The 24,803-nt window shown below is 43.8% G+C and overlaps 1 protein-coding gene across 1 annotated transcript; it reads left to right on the top strand.

The window, feature by feature from the left end:
- Positions 1-5,628: 5,628 nt before the first annotated feature.
- On the top strand, positions 5,629-23,156 carry LOC138292220 (keratin, type II cytoskeletal 7-like). Its single transcript, XM_069230664.1, has 9 exons — positions 5,629-6,161; positions 7,784-7,995; positions 11,490-11,550; positions 12,629-12,724; positions 13,230-13,394; positions 14,006-14,131; positions 19,741-19,961; positions 21,430-21,464; positions 21,559-23,156. Exons 1-9 carry the CDS (start codon positions 5,757-5,759, stop codon positions 21,813-21,815), a joined length of 1,578 nt encoding a protein of 525 aa, XP_069086765.1. The 5' UTR covers positions 5,629-5,756; the 3' UTR covers positions 21,816-23,156.
- The last annotated feature ends 1,647 nt before the right edge of the window (positions 23,157-24,803 follow it).

Raw genomic sequence — 24,803 nt, 5'->3', positions numbered from 1 at the left:
TTTTGATGGCCTTGTTGGGGGAAGAGCTGTTCTTGAAAATGATAGAAACTTGGAGTAGGAACCAATGCTGTTCCATCAGTGCCTGGATGACTACGTTGAACTTCCTCAAGCTTTTGATGAGATGTGCTGCAGTCTATAGGGGTGTCATAGTGGTGTCGGAAAGACTGTCATGCACATCATTGCCTCCCTCGAAGTGAGAGAGGGCTAAGGCTACCAAAACTACCACTGTTACCCCAAAGTCACTTTTCATCAGGCAGGATTTCACATTTTTCAGGAGAGAGAGCGGATACCAAGCTGTCTTGATTTACTTGCTAAAGTGTATAACTGTCTATGTTGAGAGTAAATGTCAGAGTTTTTATATTGTCTGTCAACTTGGATGTAAAGTCATCTAAGTTCATCTCAGGATGTGAAGCTTGAATCTGTGGTTGTTTGTTGTGGATGAGCAAGTGAGTTTGTCTTTTGAGTTGAGCTTTACATGCAAATTTGCATACAGATCTGGATTAGGTGGAGGTAGGTTTTGAGTCAATGAATAGAGTTACCAGCTGGACTTTGCAGTAGAGTTGCATGCTGTGAAGATACTGATGTGTCTTGATGGGGATGTTGGTGAGTTTAGAACCAATTGATTCCATGTAAGGATTGAAGATATTTAGGGAGAGGATGTATCTTTAGAGGACTCTGCTGGAGACAGGAAGACAGGAATCATCTTTCATCTTGAGGTTCACATCTTGATTTAGGGCACAACATTCTATATACGATATTCTGATATACAGCTCTCTTTGAACTACCCTCCACATTTTTCATTTCCCTCCCTTTTGATTTCCATCCTCTTCCTACTGAGAGTGATCACCAGAAGGCGTACTCTATGCCTTGAGCTGGGTGTGATCTCAGTGGGAATTAGAAGGCCCTATTTCCACCAGTCATTAGAGGTCTGTACCTGGAGGCTGTATGTGGTGCCGCAAATAAACCTTATTGTCTTTTAGAACATGGAAGATTGGACTTAAAGCAAGCTTTAATGTATGACTGATGATTGCTCTTATTTCTTGGTTTCAAACACAAAGCTAGAATTAAAAACGTTCAAAACGAAAGAAAGCTGACGAAAGAATGTGCTCAGACAATAATTTTCACTGCTCAATCACGACCTTTTAATGCATCAGGCATATAAACGTGTGAAATGTCCGGATAGCAACAAGCCTGTACAGCCTCCAGCAGCAACAGATAAACTACAGGGGCGCGGGCATAAAGTCAGCATCCAAGTCGACCAAAGGAGAGTTTAACGGGGGGGAACCGGTCACAGGTCAAACCACTGCGTGACCTGGGACTCACCTGCCCGCTGGGAATGTTTTTATTTACTCTTTGGGCCCAAAGAAGGGGTTACGTCTTGTGTATCTGAAACAGCTTTTCTAAGGTAACACTTGATCACTAGAAACGTTTTTATCAAAGTCATTTATGTTTCAGGGTTTAATTATTTTTGAGGGTTCGCAGAATATTTTATAGTACTCTCCTGTAGTTTCACAAGTCCCTATGAAACGGGCGGAGAAGCTGAAAAGAGCATCCACGATAGAATTACCATGTATGTATTGAACAGCTCAGCTTGCCAGACCTGCTATTCCAGGTATCAATTCCTTTCAGCCCCCGCCCTGGCCCTTGGTGGGGGCTGTCCACCTTCCCTGGAGCCTGGTGATATTCTGTGTGATGCGCATGACCACATTTTGCATAATCAACAGCTTTGTACTTGCTGTCACTTATCCACATAAAGGTGCCTGTCGGTCTGAGGTTTGTATCCACAGAAGCAGGTAAACATCATTGATTGACAGCCATGAAGCACTTGTATACCCTATCAACATTTTAGTGACTTTCAGTATATGCCTATAGGATTCTCTTTTCTGTTATCAAGCTCAGCAGAGCACCAGTATCCTCGTGATATAGGAACGCGTGCCTTTAGCTGTAAGTCATTGCATGTGGTACTGACTGTTTAGTGCCCTTGGCTATGAATTTCATCTTTGAAGATTTAATTTTAGATTGCTAATCCTGTTTCTGGAGAAAGGTCATTAGAGAAGGATACCGTGTGTTCTTAAAATGTCCCCCTGTCTCTTTTCTGGGCCTGGGGTTTCACCGGGACTGGCAACTTAGACAGTCCGCTTCCATCACCGCAATTGGTAATCTCCTCAGCTCCATCCTTCCTCCTTCATGTCGTCCTCATTGGTTTTACCCCTCAGTCCACTCTGCAAAGACTAAGTTCAGCATTTCTATACTTGGCTCCTCGGTGTCCTCCTACTCATTTTTGCTCTCTTGAAGAAAGAGCTCAGCTTTGTACCTATTCGCTGTTTAGGCCCCCAAGATCCCTTTTCCATCAGGCTTCAGATAGAAAGCTTGGCACACTCATCTCACTAAAGCCCTTTACCAATCCCTACTCATAGGACTAAAAGAGATACAAGTCCTTCAAACAGACATTTTATCAAATAATTTCCCGTGAACCAAGGTTCCACCTCAACTTAGAAACCTAACAGATCATTAGGCCCTCCAAAATCCCAAAAAGTGTTTTTCAATCCTAATAACCATTAATTGGATCACCTTTCTCTTGGGCTAGAGTTCACAGGGCCTCCTATACAGCTTCAAAACTGTCCTAAGAAACTCTGCCTTCTGCGTATGACTTGCTGATCCTCAGTAGTTCTACAGCCCATTGAGCTCAGAACAACCACCATGGTTAGTGGGGTCTGTACTCAGTAGCAATTATCAGACAAGCACCACCTAGTGCTACGCTGCACAAGTGTTGGCAATAGGCTGTACGAATGCTCAGTACAGTACCATACAATACATGGCCTCTCTGAAGGATTATGCCTTTCAGTCTCTTACATACCAGTAGGAACTGGGTTCAATAGCTCCGTGGTGGATATTTCTACTCTTTTCCTAACTAGTGTACTAGTTAAAAGCAGCTCATAGGATGATTGTCCAGGGGGTATGTGCCCCTGAACATTTAGGTAAGCCTTGTCCTATTATGATTAACAACTTAAGCTTGTGATATTGTCTTGTGGTAGCAACTGCTACAGTCTAGCTTTCTATGCCATTGAGGGCCTGGTCTTCTGACACCTGCTGATAAAGCTATAAATCATTCTTAAGAAAGAAGGCTTATGAAGAGGAAAATCCTTCCGCATATGGTTTGGACACCCTTGAGCCCTGAGATAAGGGATAGAAAGAGAAGTGCCAGGGTATCAAAGAGCAAGGCAGAATACCTCTGGCAACCACCAGCTGACATCCACGTCTCCAGTACTGTTCAAAATGTCCACCTCCCTTGCATCTGTCATGCATTTCTATAAGCCATTACCCACACATTGGCATAAACATCCTTCAGAATATAGGCTTGCCGTATTCTAGTAAGAAAAGGTCCTCCTGCCTAATAGCCATAAGGCACTGATAATGCCTTCCATGGCTAGTATACCTCACATCGGATGCAAACCTCGTTTCAGCTCTAGAAAATATGCACCTGGGCAACCCACGCTGTTAACATCCTCCTCAATCAGGTAAAGAAAGTGGGGCGTACCAACTTTAAGCATTCAGAACTGCAAAACACAGATTGATGTTTTATGGAAAAAACTGTGGTATGCAATGTGACATATACGTAACATATAGGCCTGGGGCTTTTACAATGCTTGGATGTTGGATTACAAAACTGATCCTCTTAATAATTGGGTATGTCTTGTGGATGAATATAGTTTGTGGTAAAAAAAATCAGCTTGGGTAAAGGAATCGTTTGGGGTCAATTAATTGTATATTGAAGATTACATCCAAGAATATCTCTGTTTTGGAATCCAACATCCAAACCTTGAGAAAGCCCCCAACCTCCGAACCATTCAGGGAGGAGAAACATTTTGGCTGGACACTGATTAGCCCGCCATTATGTGAAAATCGGGGATGGATATGTTGCACTGAAGCCAAAAACAAAACTGTACGTTTCTATATGAGTTACATTGGACTCCCAATATATCATTTTCACAGCCTTACAAACTGTTGTTATTTAAGATAATTATTGTGGCATCCAGACTATTGAACTCTGCTTTTTACAGTTCTGAATGCTTAATGTTGGTACTCTCCACTTTCTTTGCCTCATTGTTCTCTGCTTTGGGTTTGAGGGATATGCCCAGATACAGAGTACCACAATACACTGCCAGAATGATCACCTTGATTAAGCTAATACTGATTCACCGTGGCATTTAGGGTTATTTGTGGCAAAAGTGGGTGTGACACCCTATATTCAACATATTGTATATTCTGTATAATACCACCTTGTTTACTCAGCCTTACATAAGTTGGCTATCCACGATGCACCCTTGTTTCTTTCCTCCTCTCTAGGGCAAACCTACATACGGTGCTCTGATGCCCAAGAGAGACAGTCTTGAAATGTCTAGAATTCCTCATAGGTCTGCCCGGCCCACTTGGCACCAAGGTGGCAGCTCTTTAGCTCATCCACGAGTTTGGACGCTCCCAGGATAGCGGGGAATCCTTGCCCACATTCCAGTCTTGGGAGTTGTCTCCATGTCAGTGGTCTGAACGAAGAGTGGCCCACTGGAAGTCAGAGAAAAGGCTAATTCCTCAATGTTCCTGAAATATGATTTTATCCGGGTGCAGGTTGTTGGATATGCTAAGCTAACCCGTCCCAAGGTGCACAGATCGAACATCAAGTCTATGTGGCATTCGGGGAGACTTTCAGATGGCAGTGGAGACTCCCTTTAATAGTGCTGTGTCACTGAGACAACTCGTGTCTCGGCATGTGCCTGTGAGTGCATGTGTATGTGTGTGCACGTTTGGGCCTGGTTTGTGTGCATGCGTGTGTCTGAGCACCTTTAAGAATGCATCTGTATGCATGCTTGTGCCTATGTGCACCTGTGTGTTCTTGTGTGTGGTGCATGGCTTCATCTTTGTGTACATTTGTAAGTTTGCGCATTTTTACTGTGTGTGTGCCGGTATTATTACTCTATGTGTGTGTGTGTTAGTGCTTTCGTGTGTGTAGGATGGTTAGTGTCTGTGCGTGCGTGCATGTATGTGCAGGTTCCTCTAGCTGTATACCTGCATGCATGTATTCATGTAACTGCGTATATCTGTTAGCATGTGTTACTTTCTGTGCGCGCGAGAGAGAGGTTTGCTGAGTACACCTGTACGCTTCTATTTATGTTCAGTGTGCACGTGTTTATGCGTGTGTGAGTATGTGTTTGTGTATATGTGTTGGTGGGTGCAGACGTGTGTGTGTGTCAAGATGTATATGCGACTGTGCCGTTTTGTTTTTTCGCACGTATGTATTTGTTCCCGTGTGTATTTATTTACACATTGTTTTTTTCACAAGGCAGATAGTGTTATTGTACCATTACTTTAGAGCTTATGTGTCTCTCTAAGAAACAGTGGCCAGGTATGTGTCTGCGAATATGTGCAGTTTTTTGTTTGTTTGTGTTTTTGTATGGATGTATGTGTGTATGTGTTCCTGTTTAAGTGCCTGTGTCTGTGTTGCCTACGTCTCTTTGTGCACACCTGTGAGTTCTGAATGGTGTGTGCCCCTGCGGTGCACTCCGCTGGTGCCCTCCTTCAAAAGGTTGCAGGGTGGACCACTGCCAGCCACACCCAGCCCAGAAATGCCGTAAACCGATCTCCCTGCCACTGCCCTGCGCGAGGAGCAGATAAAAGGGGCAGCAGTCCGCTCCCGGTGCAGAGGGCTTCCTTCACCTCCCCACCTGCAGCATCGTCAGCTCGTCTCTACCTTCTCCGGCAGCATGCAGCGAGGACGCTTCAGCACCAGCAGTATGGGCAGCAGCAGGCAGATCCGGGTGGGCAGCGGCCCGACCCTGCGCTCCGGCTATAGCAGCGCCTCCAGCCTCAGCAGCATGCCCATGGTCACCAGGAGGTCCGCCACTCTGGTCAGCAGTGGCCGGGCCGGCTCTGCTGGCTTCGGCGGTGGGGCCGGCTTTGGGGGTGGTTTTGGTGCTGGAGTCGGAGGCGGCTTTGGTGCTGGTTACGGTGGCGGAGCTGTACCGATGGGGATCCAGGAAGTGAACATCAACCAGAGCCTCCTGATCCCGCTGAATCTGGAAATTGACCCCGCCATCTCGACTTTGAGGAAAGACGAACGGGAGCAGATCAAAACCCTCAACAACAAGTTTGCATCCTTCATTGACAAGGTGAGGGGTATTGAACACCCAGCAGGCCTCACCCCTGCTCTGCAATCCACCCTGCTTTCTTCCACTCTGCTCCACACCCTCCTGCTCTCAGACCACACTGCTCCCTACACTCTGCTCCTACTCCACCCCTACACTCTGCTCCTTCTCTTATCTGTGCCTCCCCTCTCTCCATGGGCTCCACTCTGAGAAAGGACCATCTCTGTAGAAAGTTTCAACAGTGTGGATATGTCTGAGTTGGGTTGTCATTGTTGGTGCAAGTATTGGTTGAACTACTAGGATTTTGAGATTTGTTTCCTTACAGCCTTAAGCAGCCCATAAAGCTGTGTTCAGCACAAGCTGTCACCCATAAGCGTATATGGCCAGTAAGAAGCTGTTTGATGGCCATGAGAGGGCCATCATGTCGTGTAACAGGTTGTGGACCATCCGTAATGGTGGCCAGAGATAGCTTACAAGAAGTGTAGCCCAGGTTATAGCCCTGAGTAGAGCATCACCTGTTCTGTAAGCTTTAAGTAAGGGCAAAGACAATAGAGTGCATGAGCGTTGGACACTATATAGGCCCCTTCATCTGACAAACAGCAGTAAGAACTATCTTGTAGGAGATCCACTCCCATGTTTCACTTGGGCTCTGAATACCCAGGGCTTTCTCAATGTGAAAAACGATTGTAGACACTAAATTGTTGAGATTGCTGTCCTGATTCTCCACTGGCAATGAACTAGGTGTTTATCATCTGTTCTCAATAGCGTCTCACAGGATTCTTAATTTGGATGCAGTTGGTGACTGTTACTGCATGCAACACTGCATAGAATCTGCATCCCTCGGTGCAGCATCACTGAAGCCCCAGACTACCTATCCCAATAAATTCAAAAAATAAACTGTTCATCACCTTGAAAAAGCTCAAGGACACTCACCCTGGGTGAAACACTGGTAGACGTATCTTCTATAATGTGATTCTTATATTTGTTATGAAAACTTTCTTAATCTAAAGCTTTTAATACTCTACAAAGAAAAATTCTGCAATTGAATGTCATAAGATCATTTTTCTCTTGGTTACTATGTTTATACCTCCTGTATTGTTCCAATATAAATACAGCATAAGCTATAGCAAACATGTTTTCCAGGACAACACATTGACTTTTAAGGTCACTACTAGTAGGTGTAACTCTTTTTTTTGCCCTACTCATTTTTAAAAATTATTTATTTAGTGTAAGTTTGACCTATGAAGGGTCTCTGTCCAAATTATAGAGGAGCACAAAATATTGTTAAAGCATGAAAGAAAAGTATGATTGTGGGGTCACTTGTCTTAATGTGTCTCAAACTCAAAGAGAACCATATGTTTCCCAGTATGAAACTCACGACCCAAATAGTATTTTATGATATGCACATTTTGAGGGCTGTTTATTGTTCTTTCCATATTAAGTGTAAGGAGGCAACCTGGGAGCTCCTTGAGTAGTCCAACATTGTGCCCTATTAGCCACCTTGCATCTTTCTGCTCTTCCTTTGCTATTTAACTACTGGTCTGAATGCCACATGTGGCCACAACCTTTGCTTTTCCTCTTAAAAGCCTTATGTCAGGTTTCTAATGCAGGAAAATATTATTTTATTTTTACCATCCTGTTAACAGGTAAGGTTCCTGGAGCAGCAAAACAAGGTGCTTGAGACCAAGTGGGAGCTGCTGCAGAACCAGAAATCAGCCAAAGCCAGCAACGTTGGCCCGATCTTTGAGACCTACATCAACAATCTTCGGCGACAACTAGATACGCTGAACAACGACAAGGGCCGATTGGATGGGGAGCTCCGTAACATGCAAGATATGGTGGAGGATTTCAAGAACAAGTAAGTTGCTTGAGAGAGGTACACACCATGTGTATGCACTTGCAAATTGTGCATTGTTTATGCATCTTATGGTGGTAGTTATGTTCAGTTTATATCAAGACGAGCCTCTAGGACTCACTTCACTGATGCATTCCTACAGCATCTGTAAATATGGGGAAATACAGTACTGGGTAAGACAGTGCAAGGCAGGAGACCACATTGGCGATATTTGCAAGTAGTTGGCTGCCAATATGCAGAGTGTGTCGGCATGGTGATTCATGGAATATGAGGTTTCTAGAACCTATGTCATTTACACAGGGTGTGTCCTTAAGAAACTGTCTGGCACACCATAGCCTGGCACAACTCTTCGTCATTAATCGAGTGCCATGGAATCTAGCTGACCTCTGCCTGTTCACTACAGTGAAACCACCATCTTATCACCATGGTCATTAATCGGACGTGTATCTATGCCTTTCCTGGGACATGTCCTGTGTGCACAAAATGCACAAAGTCCAACAACAGTATGTGTCTGTGATGATATAGAAACCATAACGTTGGTTGGCCCAGTGTTTATATAGAGAGCTATTGGAGTCTTATCTGACGAGGCACAAAATTAATACATATATGCAGACTTTGAATAAGCCTTTGAATAAGCCTTCTAGGCACTCTAGTTCTATCAATGTATCTGCTGTCTAAGTACCCATTAAACTTAGGGCCATGTTTACAAGAAACTGGCAAATCAGTGCTGATGCACTAGTTTTCTTGCCTCACCCCTGCCCCACCTAACAACACCATGGGTGCATTGTATTTACAGTACAGTGGACCATGGCGGTCGTTAGGACAAAAGCATCAGAATTTTTGACACTATTGTGACACTTTGCAGCAAAGTGCAAGGAGGCCCATAGGTTTCCATAGGTGCTTCATTTTAACGCCTGCTCAAAGCAGATGTTAAAAATGACGTTAAAATTGGCACAGGGAAATCTTGTAGATTTCACTGCACCATTTTTTCGGGCCCTCTAGCACCGGAACACCCTCCTTGCATACATTATGCCTGGCACAGGCATAATGCGGCACAAGGGGGCGCAAAGTGGCGCAGTGATTTGGCCACTTTGTAAATATGACGCAGCAAAAAAGCCTTCCTAAAGCCACATTAGTGTTTAAAAAAATGATGCTAATGTGTGGCAGGAAGGCCATAGCGGCTTGTAAATATGCCCCTTTGTTCGCCCAACGAGGACATCGCTACTGGGAAGTTAGGAGACTTGCTTAGAATCCAGGGGAAGTTGGGTAGGCCTTTTAGTCATGGATCTTTTATAAAAAACAATTTCCCAAAGTGCAGTCCCCGGCGTTTGCCTTCAGCTTGTCCCTGATTCCCGAAGGGCAGCAAAGCCGTTTTTACATTCCCTCAGGTGGCACAAGCTCTTCTTCAGTCAGGCAGGGTGTGCCCCAGATGGAAGGGCTGCAGGTGCTTTACAAACAGTTACAATCCAGCCAGCCGAAGCTCCGCTTCTCGGCAGCTTCCTGGTGAACCGGGCGAACCAGTTCCCGAGTGGCACATGGGACGCAGCGTTCCCAGAGCTGGTACAGTGCTGTGCACACGGAGGTGGGCGTGTGTGGAGTGTCTGTGGTTGGGAGAATCGGGGTCCTTGCGGGAGACCGCTATCTGTAGCCGCTGCGGGCTTAAACCACTTAGGGACAGAAGAAAGTTAACGTTTCAACGTTTCCCTATCTGGCATTTCAGTAAAGGTTAAAATACAGCGCAAATGTCTTTGGAGATTCGCTTTAGATTTCTTCAGTGCTAAAGTTTAAAATGGTCTACTGAATTCTAAAGAACTCTTGACAAAGACAGTTTATTCACGCTCGGACACCTGGTCATTAGTCACATAATTAAACGACAGCAATTTAATAGGTGAAGGGTTGTGTGAATGAATGTAAATTGCTCATTCCGGTATGAGATACTCAGTGGTACTCTGATGAACACGAGCTGTGGTTGCTTGTGGCATCAGAGATGTGAGGTACACCTCAGAAAGATGAGTTGTACCCGTTTATTAAGGACCGAGAACCCGGAGGTATGGCTCCATCCCTTCCAGCCCCAACCTGACAGGAGAGGAAAGGAAACGGAGAAAGTCTCTCTAAGGCCTAGAAGAGCTGGCAGGACGCACGACTCTGCCTCGTTTCCCAGGCCCCAGGTAACAAAATACCACTTTCAACCGCAGCCTGCCAAAGGCTCCAGACAAAGCCAGTGTCCCACATCCACGCCCTTTAAAGGAGGGAGGGTGGTTTTCAGCGGGGGAGGGGGATACAAAAGAGTGAGAAAGAAAAAAAAAACAATATGTGAGCTGGCACGGCAGGAACTGACATGAATGAACACTAAACAGAGTGGATTAACTCCAGGGTGCGGCCTTCGGGAGAGTCAACAGGAGGTTTTGTAATGTACACCCTGGCGCAGTTTGGAGTCTCGCGCTTCTTGGGAGGAAAGGCTCGGCTTCAGAGGGCCGAGAGAGGAAGGCCCCTTCCTTTCATGGCTGAAAGAGGGGCAGGGCCCTGTGGCCTTGGGCATCGGTCAGATAGGATTCAAGATGTGTGCAGACCGAGAGAAGGCCATTAACTCTGAGACAAACTTCTTTGCAGCCAGGAAGTACCAGGGTATTTGCCACAATCAGCCAACCCCTGCTTATGACCTAGAACACTTTTCATTCTGGGACTCCCAGTTTCAGTTCACAATTTTCATAGGTAACTAAAAAGGCCAAGAATGTAAAGTGGTGTTGACTAAAACTCTTATGCGGATCAGTATGTTTCACATGATGTGGGCCAGGACTTTAGGACCTTCAGCTGCTCGCTCTCCGAGACTGAGGGTGACAGGCCACAGGACACCAATGACATTTCTAATTAGCTGGTGCTCCTAAATGTCAGGTAGGACCAGGGCACACCATGGAGGATGATGCGCTCCCCTCTTTCTTCATATAACCCATTTAAATCTATGTCTGAGTAGGAAAGGAAGCAACACGCTGGGAGTACAGGAACAATGGTTCTGATAGACGTTAGGGTTGTAAGAGAAAGTGAGCAAAGTGAAAGATGGGCTCTCAAGGAGAGTAGAGAGACAGAGAGGAGGGGAGCAGTTTTGCTAGAGTGCTGCATACAAAGGTATACCTTGTTTAGGGAATCACCAGGATACCAACACAGACCAGCAGGTAGGAGAAGTGTTGCTGCTTTTCTCAACAGGCGTTTGCTAAGACTCTCATGGGAGAGTTGAGTGCCATGTTGAGAAGCCTTGCTTTTCAAGTGGCAAAGTGATCAGGTTGTTTACAGCACCTGAAAACAAACAAATCAACTTAGGCCTGCCATGGTTCCCACATGTTCCATCGAATGCCAGACTTGACTGCTGCATCTTTCCTGTGACATACTCCACCTCAAGATGAGGGGGGGGGAGGGCTTTCACTGTCCACCTTTCATTTCATTTTGTTGTAAGTTCCATATTTAATGCAGTGCAGATTATTAAATATCTTGCCTTCCTGTAGGTATGAAGATGAAATCAACAAGCGCACAGCAGCGGAGAATGAGTTTGTGGTGCTGAAGAAGGTGAGTGTTCCACTTGGATGAAACATGTTATTGTTATCATTAATTATGTGAATGACCCTGTCACAAAGGCCATTCGAATAGACTGTCAATCCATAGTGAACAGTACCAGGCAAAATGGAGGCAGCTTCAGGGTGCTCGGGGCAAATTGAATGTGCTTGTGGGAATAATCATTCAGTGAAATGTTCAAGGTTATCAGTGGAGAGAAGAGACTTGTAGAAAAACTACAAGTATCCAAATTCAAAGCAATGTGTGCTATCATTCTAAACATCTAAAACGTCAACAGATAGACACCGTCCAAGGGCCTGGAGGCCAGTGGTCTTACACAGACTGAGGGGCAATAGCAGGGGCAATGTGTTTGAGGAACATCTAGGAATTCACTTAGAAACTCAGGAGGTCCATCCTTCACGCCCATATCTACATCACATGATGTCATCTAATTTATGTGGTCTATTTCTCAATGTCATTTTATGTCTTTCAGTATAATTATTTTAATATGTTAATGGTAATGCTTTAATTTACTTCAAACCTATTTAATAAACTAACACACTTTATTTTAATTTAATATCATCAAGACGAATATTCACTTAATCTAGATAAATTAATTTGTTTCTTTATTAATTTACTTAAATTAGAAACAACATTTCGTTAACCTACTGTCATCATTCATTGTAATTAATTTGATGAATTGATTTATTATACTGGCAGAATTATATTTAATTACTGTATTGTTATTGCATATATAATCACTTGCATTAATGCACACATTGTATTTATTGTATTGAATAACATTATTTAATTAATGTGATCTAATAAGTACATTTTATATTCCCACACACCAGTCACGGCTTGAAAGGTGATCTTGACTTGGAGATGGGTAGGGAGGGAAGCGGTGTTGCAGGCTACAATGTGTAGGAACAAAGGAAGAATAATATGTTTGTTACCACTGGCCTTTCCAGATCAACCCACTTCCTATGCACTGGCTATGCAGCAATGTCATATGTGGCAGAAGTTATGCTGTACAGCAGTGGTCCATAATGGATTCAACAGGGTGCAAGCTGATCTCCTTTCATTGTTTTAGGACGTAGATGCTGCTTACATGAACAAAGTGGAACTGGAGGGCAAGGTGGATGCTCTAACTGATGAAATCAACTTCTTGCGCGCCATCTTCGAGGCGGTAAGGCCAACAAAGTATTAAACAGTGTATGATTTGTCTCTTCATTGAACTTACAATGCCATTTCAGGTGTGGTTCATTCTGCCAGTGGGCCTCCCATACTGTGACAGTGCCACCAAAGACATCTTGGAGTACAAGCTGTACGTCTAATGATATGTAAAGAGTGGGAGGAGGCAGGGATTCTGTGTGTCACACTCATAATGTCAATAATGTGATCATTCCGCTGCAGCCAATATACTGCAGATTTACATGCTGAGTGGAATGCTCAGTGAGGTTTCTGGTTGTTTTAGGAACAAATTACGACAGAATATTTTGTAGCTTCTCCCAGTCATTTGGTCTGAATACCCCTTCAAGTGTTTGTTGGTAAGCTCACTTGTGACTGGTTTTGCCCAAGTCCTACTAGCCTTCTAGAAGATCTAGTCTGCTGATTCCCTCATAGGTCAGCCAGTCTATGCCATCTAATATGTGGAGTACCGCCCTTCTGAATGTACCGTTGTTCTTCAACAGGAGCTCTCTGAAATGCAGACACAGGTTTCAGACACTTCTGTGGTCCTCAGCATGGACAACAACCGATCCCTGGATCTGAACAGTATCATTACAGAGGTCAAGGCACAGTATGAGGAAATTGCCAACAGGAGCCGGGCAGAAGCTGAGGGTATTTACCAACACAAGGTAAGTGAAATGGACAGGAGAACACAGCTAGCTATAAAGGTAGCAGACCTGTACATCACATTGAGGGCTTTCTTTGAAGTTTACTTCACATCCACCTTTGCATCTGCATTAAATTGCTCTTCCCAATAAGTATATCTGTTAAAGTATAGACCACATACCCCAAACCAGGCTATGATTGTAGTTTAGGCCTCCATTGTCTCATCTTTTCAGTCTCCAATGGGCACAATAAAAATCAGTTGTGTGAAAAGAGAAATGAAAACTAGAATATTCCAGTGTCAACTCAGCTCAGTCCTTTCTCTTCATTTTCTGTTACTCCCATCTGCGTCTTCTAACATAACCTGGTGATGCGAGTGAGTAACCCCTCCTGAGGAAACATAGATAATGATTAAGAACTTGTAGATTGGCAGTTTCATAAAGAGGCCAGTTGTCTGCCTCTCCAGGAGCTTGGAATCTAGACAGTGTTTTGAAAGTGGCCAAAAACATTTCTTCAACATGCCTTCCCCCGGCACACTATTATTGGCCCAAAAGCTCCAGCCTTCTTGTAGTGACATGCTTTGCTTGGTATAATGCAAGACGTCTGGTGATGTTGCTGTTTGTTTTTCCCACTCCAGTACCAAGAGCTGCAGGAGACTGCCGGCAAACATGGAGATGACCTTCGCACCACCAAGAATGAGATCTCTGAGCTCAACCGCATGATCCAAAGGCTGCAGGCAGAAATCGAAAATGTTAAGAACCAGGTAAGGAAGTGCAGTGACCCTCTAGCCTTGTAAACAGTCCATAGGTCCCCAAAAAACGTTCATAGGTCCCACTCCTGAAAACAGATGATCCAGCAGGGCACTGGTGACAACAGTAGCAAAGTATCTTCAAGAGTACTGTGATCACAAAAGGATTTTCATTATCGGTGTTGACTTGTGGCTGATTACCACACAAACACAAATATGTATCAAAATGTTGGGCAGAATATGGATTTTTAACCTGAACTCTAATACACATAGGGGTAGTAAGAACCCTTATAATTGATGAAACTAACACCAAACGCAGAGGTACTCAATTTCTGACGGCCCACATGGTTAAACCTTAGTATCTGTAATTTGCACTGATCTCCCTTTTGTAGGTGTGTCCCACTGAGCTCTTCTACCATCTGTAGAAGTCCAGAGTTCTGCAATTGCACATCTGTTGACACAAAGGAATGTCAGCATGCGTTACCATCACATGGCATAGATGAGTGCAAAGATGGGGACAATAAGTAGAGACATCATAGTGCTCAGACTCATTGCTCTCTCACTCTTAGGCGTCTTCCTATAGGCAGGAGAGAGTCTTGATTGAAGAGAACCTAAATAAACCATACATGCTCACTCTCAGTAGACACTGCTTATGGCTTGAGCATCAGTCTCAATTATAGTGTTGTATGTATGAGCGCACAATCAACCGATTAGATGTAATATAACACAAGAGGGTTTCTTGGCTTGGCGTTATGTGTGTATATATGAGATTTTTTTAGAGTAGACCTGGCTTCAAAGCAAGTAGGTATACACAAGTAGGAGTTTGCAATAAGGATTCGAGACATCAACAAATGGGGGTACAGATGAAGCAGACGCAAGGAGAAGGGATGGTGGAGGACGGGGAACCTGTTTCTGAGTAATGTTTTTTTACAGCAAAGAGAGAGTGGAGGACGGGGAGCTGAAATATCTACTAGGTAACACAGACATTAACTGGGGAGACATCCTTTGTGCCTAGAGGGGATGTCCCCATTTTTTGAATGGTTTCATTCTTGAAATCATCAGTGGGCATGACTCTATAAAGTAGCTCACTTGAAAGAAACGTGCCTTTGTTTGGGAGTGTCCAAAGGATGAGATGCGGTACTAGGTTAGAAACTCCTGTCCAGATGTGCCCTCTCATTAGTAAGTTAAAGAAGTGTTGAAGTAGCGTGGGGAGAGGGGGGTACAAAGGAATGTTAATTTGAAACAATCACAAAAGCAGTAAAGATTGGAGGTCAGAAAAAATAAAGTCAGGGAAAGGATAGAGTCTCGGGGTGAAGCAATAGGGAGGGGTAATGACCAGGGTAAGGGACATGATGATTTTTACCACCATTTACTTATTATGAGTCTATTAAGGCCTCCTGAATCTGACGTATGGCGAGATGGAGCTGTTCTCCTCCAGTTTTATCGTGCTTGGGAACAAACGTTTGCCTTGTAAGCGATTGCCAACCCCAGGAGCTCCTGTCTTCTCTTCCTCGTCCTCCAGCTTTCAGCAATTTGTCAAGTGGATGTAAAAGGGCTTGTCTGATTAGTGATAATGGTGCCTGGAAGGCACATGAGACACGCAGCACGCAGGCTGCTGAAGGGCTCCGCCTTAATTCACGCTCCCTGAACGGTGTGCTTCAGGCAGGGTGGAGCACCTGTTCACAACATAAGCTTCTCCTGAAAGGGCACCTGTGAATAATGCATGAACAGAAGGCTTGCTCTGACACACCGCAAGGCCTACTCTATAGTGTGTCAATTTTCCTCCATTAAAATATTACAATATCATACCACGCTGTCAGACAGTGAGATATAAGCCCGAAGGCAAAGCAAAGAAGAACCGTTAGATACATAAAAACAAGATGGTTGCCATACGCCGGGCACATCCTACAGGAAGGGAGGGAAAGAACGGGGCAGAACGGCACCTTCTTCTGCCCCTTTTACTTCACTCTTCGGTGGATGGATTATTTTGCAGCGTTGCACAGAATCCTGGATTTCTCATGTCCAGGGGTCCAGATGAAAAGAGAAAAAGTAAAGACAGCGCAGGCAAGGTTTGTGGCTCTGGTGCATGCACTATTTCATGCATATTTCCCTCCACAAGAAGCCTCGGGTAGAGCCTAATCACATGTAGCACTTGGGGGAGAGAGGCAGTGTTATAAAGATACGCCCCTTGGTGCAAATGTGGGAAATACAGAGACTTGCTGCATGGATTCTAGAGCACGGGGTCACAATATGTGACAAAAACAGGGAAGCTCTGAAGTTACAGATGTTCGGCTTTCTTGAGGGTGAAATAATTTATTGAAAGAGGGTTAAAGCAGGTGACTTAAAACACTACTTGGTCTGGACTGACGTACAGACTACTATTTCGCCTTGGGTCATAAAAATGTCAGTATTGCTGGGTCTGTTAGTGCATGTCAGATAGTGAACTGTGTGCCTCAAGTGTTACTTGGGAACCTTGTAAAGGGCACATGGTATTCCTTTTCTTGACGCATATGTGGGATCCTTCTATCTTGTCGATCTCTAGCTGCAAGTTCTGGCAGAAGAAACAATGCCTACTTTAGAACTGGAAAGAGGTGAAAAAGAACATAAATGGCGATTTCAATAGTAAATTGAATTCTTTCTGACACAGATTGTGAAAAGCTAGCAGGAATTCATCGAGGGCTCTACCCTCCATTGTTACCCTGCAGAAGCTGTCAGCATCTGGGCAGCGTCTTCAAGGGTGAGGAGAGACTCCTTTTGACTCTTGTTTCCCGAGAAGCTTGTAGAAGTAGTCACTGGAAAGCACACAGAGCTGCACTGGAGTCCAGCTTCTGCAGGGTTTTGAAGTTGATTCTGAGCAGCTATCTATTCAGCAAAGAAGTGCTGTTCATCACCTGATAACAGAGCAGCCACATTATTTTTTTGCAGGATTGGCATGCTGATGTTTTATTGCAGCCCAAACGTCGGCTTGAGTTAAGGGTCCCACATATCTTTTTGCTGAGGACTACCTTGAGAGAAGTTCCTCACTTCATGGCAGGATAGGAATAAAGAGAAGTTTTTTGTCCCTTCAAATTAAAGGATATTTTCAGAGCACCCTATTTCGGTACTGAGGGCCAAAACCATCATTCCTTATGTAAAGCGTATCACCCGAAACAGTTAATAAAGCACAGTGAGACTGAGACTTGCTAGGGTAGGAAGATTGATTAACAAATATGACAAATCAGAGGATGTCCATGGAAACGTTCATTTGAATAGGGGACCCGGGGGTTCCACAAAGCTCTTTTACATTAATTGACAAGCAGGGCCACAAAAGTGACCTGATATGGTCAAACTAGCTGCTGCCAGAAAGGAAAACTCTACTGCAAACGTTGCTGCCTTCTAAATTTCGTGCAGGATGATCCAGTGTTTCACAAAGCCAATGACTTCTTATATGTAGTGACCAGCTAACATGTTGGGAATTAGGAAAGGCCTGTAAAGCTGGGACAGTCAATCAGTTTGATGTGTGACAGACTCTACTTGAGTCATTTTGTCCTTGAGAAGTGTAAGTCTGTCAGAAATTTTAGCCAGATTCCCTGTAGACTAGTGTGACTCTGCGTACAATTCTGCCGGGGCCAGTGACTCAGTTAGTCAGGATAACCTCCATGGCATTCTCCATTTAGGTCAAAGGAGTAAAAGGAAAAAGATCCAAGAAGTCATGGCTTCTGGAATATTGGCAAATGCCTAGCTTTTTTATTTCCACTGGCCTTGTCAGTGGTGGATGGAATCATATCAGCCAGACTTGTTTTCATCAGTTAGAGGCCAGTTGACTAGAAGGTCTTAATCAAAGGAAGGGTACCTGTGACGGGCCAGGTAAAGCCTGAAGTTGATTATTTATTGGTGCCCTGATTTGGGAGAGCTTTCCAAAAATAGTAGATGATACTCATTAAATTGGTTAGGATCTTGAAGAATGGTCTCTGTGCGATATATGTTTGTGGCAGTTATCGCTAGAGCAAACAAGCATTTGCAATGCAATGGGTCTTGCGTTTGCTCGAGTTCGAGCTATTAGCGTTGTAAATTCCTAAGTGGACTTTTCTTGCCACATAAATTGAAAATGAAAAGTAAAACAGTTGATATAAGCAAGTCAATTCAAAGCACCACTGTCGCCATGAGCGTGAGCGCGAAGGAGAGATACAATAGGAATAAAAAGTTTGCTCGCAGTCAAACATATCTGCAATTGTGAGATTATCCATGTAGAAAAGTCGATGACCAAGGCAGTAACAAAACTGCCCCAAGGAGGGCCAAACATAAAGCATTTACTAATGATAACAAATGATTTTTGAAAGGCAAGCCCATGAACAGGTCAGAGCGCTTGTGCGCTCGACCTAAAAACAACAGTACTTTCTCTTCATTTCTGATTGTGGGTGTTTCAGGGTAGGCGAGGAAGGGTGTGGCAGATATTTTATATTAAATAATTACACGTTGTTCCTTTTGCTGGTTTTGGGCCTTTGAGTCAGACAGAATTCCACCTGTTATCTTATTTTTGGTTTCCATTGCTTCAGTTTGCTGACTTGAGTGTGTTGTGTAGATTTTAGGCAGTTTACCAGTGACTTTGATGAGAGTTCACAAATACATCCACTCAGTTCAGACACAAACCAATTGTAAGATGCAGAGGTACAGATTGGGCAATGGTGCCACGCAGATGCATTACTGCCAAGAGATACCATGAAGTTGGGACTGCCTGGCCACCACACGGATCAGAACAATACAGAAAACACTGTTAGAGGACTATTCATGGATGAAAATCAAGAACTTGTTGGAACTTGTTCTTGCTACCATAAAACCATAAACGCCTTTTGTCATTTATTTGTAATAAATAAAAACTCACACAGAGCCATTGTTCAGTTATATTGCCCTTGATGCCGATAAGGAGCTGAAGTGGTAGACAAAAAGATGAATGCAGATCAAATCGTAGCTTTTAACAGCACCATGAGACCAGATTGTAGCGTTCCAAATAAATGTATATAAAATGAACACGATACACTATCATCATATGCGGGGGATGGAAAGAATCAGTTTTTATTCTCCTTTGTGCCGATCCAGTAACTATAAGCAGGCTGGTAGTTGTAGCAACTTGGAAAAAATAGCTCTTTTATGTTTTTCGCTAGAGCTGCCTGTGGTTGCTACGGTTAGGCCACTCTGCACCCGAGAACCCTGTGGACTAACTCGGTGATCCAAGCTCCCCACGTGGGCCAGTAAATACATGGTTTGTGCAGGACTCCTGGAGATGGGGAGACCCCAGTGCCATTTATGGAAGTGCAAAAAAAGGCAGGAGGAGAGCCAGGATCAGTGGAGCGAGGGAGGAAGTAGTGAGGAAAGTAGAGGGGTTGGAGCTGGGCCATAAATGGTGACCTTTGCCTCTCTGTTGTAAGCGAAAGCCATTCCCTACGTTGTCAGATTGCAGAATGATTTCCATTTAGGGGCACTTTTTATGTGCTTCTATGAGGCCTCAGCAGAAAAATATATGGGCACGTGATTTCAAAAACATGCTGGAGGGATGGGGGAGCTTTCATTTATTGTTTTGTCTGAAGTGGCCATGAATCTGTGGAAGACCATGAGCAGTCACCCTTCATGTTGTTGTTTCGCTTCAGCGCTCCAAGTTGGAAGCATCCATTGCAGAAGCTGAGGAGCGGGGCGAGCTCGCGCTGAAGGACGCAAGGGAAAAGCTGGCCGAACTGGAGGCTGCACTTCTTAAGGCCAAACAGGACATGGCCCAGCAGGCGCGCGAGTACCAGGAGCTGATGAACGTCAAGCTGGCCCTGGATATTGAGATTGCCACCTACAGGAAACTCTTGGAGGGAGAGGAGAGCAGGTGGGTGGAGTGTGCGAGTGTTTTGTTTTTTAGCATTGCTGCACTCAGCAATAAACGTTGCCAGAAATATGTATATAGCTCGCTCCTAGCCGTGTTACCAGAGATTTGACCCAAGAAACACAAAGCGAGTTGAGAGTTATGCTAACTTTAACAAGGATTAACCAAAGAAGGCACTTCTAACCGACAATCTGCTAACCTGAGGCTTCTGAATGGGACATCTTCATCGTGGTTAGGAGAGGAAGCTGCATGGGGAGCAAGGCTATCTTGTGTAATCTCTCTTTTCTACTATACGTTTAGTGAATGTTAGTTTTAGACGTTTTTCACATTATTCTGATGCTTGTAGCATTTACACAACTGTAAGTCATTTTGCCTACAAATCGCAGTACAAAAGAACAGCTGTATTTATATCGTAATGATAATTTGTGTGTGCACTTGCTGGCTTGTTCTATTTCATTATAAGTGGGAACATTGGGGGTTATACAACTTTGGAGGAGGTGTTAATCCGTCCGAAAAGTGACGGTAAAGTGACGGATATACCACCAGCCGTATTACGAGTTCCATAGGATATAATGGACTCGTAATACGGCTGGTGGTATATCCGTCACTTTACCATCACTTTTAGGACGGATTAACAGCTCCTCCAAAGTTGTAATTACCCCCATTGTATTTGGAGTGTTTTTCCCACTCACATGCATTCTTAGTGAGGTAATGAGGTTTGAGAAACGGAATCATCATGCTGCACAGGATATCTTGAGTCAAGCCCGAGCAAAAGCTTTGAGTATGCATACTCATACTGAAAGGAGGTAGATTATTGGGAACCTAAGTGGTCCAGTCATTGAGTTGTGGCCACTATTAGACTTGCCTTCCTGCCATGGTTAGTCATAGACCTAACTTGTCCAGATTAGCACCCATCATATTGACGTGGACAATAGTTATGTTGTATTGTCCATTGAAGAAAATTATGGTCACAAACAACCAACAACTAACCTTATTTTCCTAGAGTTTTTTTACAAGGGATGATCTTTTCTCTCCTCTTTCTTCCTTCGTATTAATTTGTACAAAAATAGCTTCTCTACTTTAAGAAATGGTGGCTCTTGAAACGTTTACATGGATCCCTATTGCTCAAGAGTGCACCCGAGTTGCACGGTGCAGGCTGAAGGTCTTGCCTATAACCTGGGTGGGGGGGTGGTTTCTCACAGGTTCTGCAAAGCCTTGTTACTTGTAACTCAAGATCACCTTGCCTCTACCAGCTCCATCCTTTCAGCTCTCGAGATCCCCCCTAATTCCTCTCTGGTCTCCACCTCCTAGCAGTCTTGTCTGATTTGCAATTTACCCCACTCCTCCCTCCCCCACCTCCTTGTCTCAAGTCCCCTCCTGTACTCATTCACTGGTATGCAATGCATGACTTTTGCAATGCTATAAAGGTACACACACATAAATGGTAATTCTCTTATGCTTTAATTTTCAGACTGAATAACGATTCCATGAGCAAAGTTAGCATGTGTAAGTATATTGTGTTTTATGGTTCATATTTTCTGTGTTTTCTCGCTCAAGGCTTGGAGCAACCTTGTTTTTAACCCTGTTTGTTCCTCAACAGCTGTTGTAAACACAAGCGCTGGTGGTGGTAGCAGCTTCGGCAGTGGGTACGGAAGTGGGTACGGAAGTGGGTACGGAAGTGGGTACGGAAGTGGCGGTGGAAGTGCCGGTGGAAGTGGCTTCGGCAGTGGCTTTGGCTTGAGCTCCTCCATGGGCAGCAGTGCACTCAACATTGGGAACCCAGGTGGCTTTGGAAGTGGAGGCCATGTTCAAACCTACGCTGTAACAACCTCATCAACCAGAAGCATCAGGAAATAAGTTTCACTCGAGCAATCACCTGATGTCCAGACCTGAAGACGTCCTCCCCTGCCTTTTGACAGCACGGCTATAAACCACATCACTTCCTTTGTCACCTAAATTGTCGAGCACATTGTTCTTTGACGCACCAGGTCAACTTCAGCCCATGTTTGTAAACATTTTCTTCCAGTGGCTCTGACACCTTTAATATTGAGAAGCAACGTCAGGCAAGCAAGGGCTTTCACAAAGAAACAGAGTTTCTTTGTGAGTGATGGAAGAGCTACTGTTGCCTGCATTGCAACACCGGCTACAGGGGTTAGGCTGAAGAGCATCCATGTGTGGATGAATCCACTAGGAAGAGACTGCTTTTTCATATCCACTTTACAGCAGGCATTTGCTGTTGTCTTGTCCTCATAGTTGTAGCTTTGCTTACAATTTGATGAGAAAAGCTACCTGGCACCTCAAGTGCCAGTGCAAACCCGTACCACAATGTTAGCGTGGACACCTAGGTGTCTTAAGGAATAGCTTTTCCCAAGGCACAGGCCTGCATTATGTGCCAGACCCTAGTGGGACTGGCCCCCACTGAACGTGCATAGGACCGTGGCCACACAGTACAACGTGATTGGTTGTTGAAGCTGTCAAAAGGCATTTCTCCTTCCTGACTCCCCCCCCCAACTGTTCAACTCCCTGCTGTTTTTATTTGTTATCTGTTGTCTCTTTTTTTTGTCCTCCTACCCCGCCCAGGAATCTGCAGTGTCTTTGGAAGCTCTTGTGGGTTGGAAGCATAATGATGCTTGCATCCCCTACCTCTGTACCCTTGAGTCTGTTTCCATAACTCACGTCATATAAGATTCTGAGATGAATAGCGGGTATGCTCAGGGTGTCTCCAGTGCCCTAGTTTAGCTTCTCTGGCTCAGGCACCTCCTGGCTTAAGAGAAACCCCTGCCTTGCCATTCACACCATTTCTTTAGGAAAAGGCAACAATCTGGATGTGAACACATTGGTATGCAGTGGGGCAAGCGGAAAGGTGCTAAATCAAATTGTCTTTTATATATGAACCTGCTGATTGGGAACACTTTCTTAATACATTTATTAACATCAGCTACAATTTAGCCCCCAGTTGCAGCCAACACCTTGCTAGTCAACACTTTAAAGATCCGGAAAGAAAATGGCTACGCATAAGATGCCATATGCCCTTTGTCCCAAAAGTGAAAGGGTCGCTTACAGACCTCTCCCTCTCCATGAATATTTCTTGTTTTAGCAAGTGTTAATGGTGCTGCATGCCTAATTGCCCCTCTCAATTTTATGTGGGGCTTTGTTTGCATAGAGGATCTGAAATAAATTTGACTCTTTCTGTACAAACTGTCTACTGTTGTCATCATCATTCCGCAAACCCTGCTGGATTGTTCCTGTGCTTTGATGCGTGCCAAGAAAAAAGGTAGTGTTGGAAGATCCAGGCTCCTAGATTCAGGATGGTGGTTGGAACAATAAACAGACATTAAGTCACGTATCTGTTGAAAAGCTGGTGCACAGCCTAAGTTGTTGAGCTTTAGTTTCTGCTATTTAGGCCGCTTTGTCCATATAGAGACAGCAATAATGGCCACCCAGTTTCTTAACCCACTTCTAACATTTTTTCCCTAGATAGTATTATTTCTAAGTCTCTGAGCGCTCATAGAGATTGTGGCTGTTTGGGCAACACACTTACACATTTCATGGTCATAAGGTAGAAAGGTCCATAGCCTGTTCGGGAGTGTCTACAGAGATCCAAGAAGGTCAGAGTTGTGCCAGATGTTCAAGATAACCACTTCGTCTGCAAATTAGTTCAATATATATGTATACAAATACCTCTAAATAAGGTTTCTCCAACGAGTGGCTCTCCAGCTACCTGTGAGTAGCTCTTGTGTGTGCACCTGAACTTACTAAATTATGTGCTTTTGATTGGTTGAATTAATATATATATATATATATATATATATATATATATATATATATACACACACATATATATATATATATATACCAACTTTGAAAAGTGTGAATTCAAGATGAAAATGTATTTTCAGAAATCATCAGCAGTTGTTTACAGACAAATGGCTGAAATGTCAAACTATATTTTAATCTATGTGATAATTCATCAGCGTTGACATCGTAGTAATATTATTGCCTTGTTATTACATTACTCCTGACAACCATGCCTGATGCATTAATGATGCACTGCTTCTAATTTTGCACATAGAGGATAGTAATTCAATATTGACACTATTACAACACTTAAAATATATGAAGTTCGGGATGATTTTCAATGAACATAAGTAGCTCTTATTACAGAATAAGAGCTACTTAAATACATGTGACTATATAAGACTGAGTGGAGCCAGAACCCCGAGATGGCTATACATGACCATATATATATATATATTAAAATTTAATGTCTATTTTAGGTCAGTTTCCTTGAAAATGTTTTTGTTTTTCCAAACAGGGCAATGTCTATTTAAAATCGTTTATTTTTCTTTAGACAGAAGATAAGAAAAGTGCTTAAACAAGAATGTAGAATTGTGAAAAACACCCTTTATTTTGTTAAAACATAGGGCCTGATTTAGATATTGATGGACAAGTTACTCTGTCACAACGGTGATGGTTATCCCATCCACTGAAATCTAAATCCATTATATCCTACTGAATTTAGATTTCGGCTGATGGGATATCCATCACCATTGTGTCTTTAGATGGGAGATGGTGTGGAAACTGATTTCTGTAAGAACAGCTAACAGCACAAATCGGAATTACACTGTTCAGGTTCAGTTTACCATTCGGGAATAGAATGCTCATTAAAAAACTGACAACGGTAAGGCTGTGCAGACGGTTTAGAGGCTAACATTATGATGATGAAACCCAAATTTCACTGTGCATGTGAAATATATTCAATATTTCAGGGGTGTGGTGAAATACAGACTTATACCATTTGAGCTATCCAAATCAAAAAAGCACTTTCAATGCAAACTGAGGTTG

Source organism: Pleurodeles waltl, chromosome 4_2 (genome assembly GCF_031143425.1).
Source record: "Pleurodeles waltl isolate 20211129_DDA chromosome 4_2, aPleWal1.hap1.20221129, whole genome shotgun sequence".
Lineage (NCBI taxonomy): Eukaryota > Metazoa > Chordata > Amphibia > Caudata > Salamandridae > Pleurodeles > Pleurodeles waltl.
This window is presented reverse-complemented; position numbering and strand designations above follow the sequence as displayed.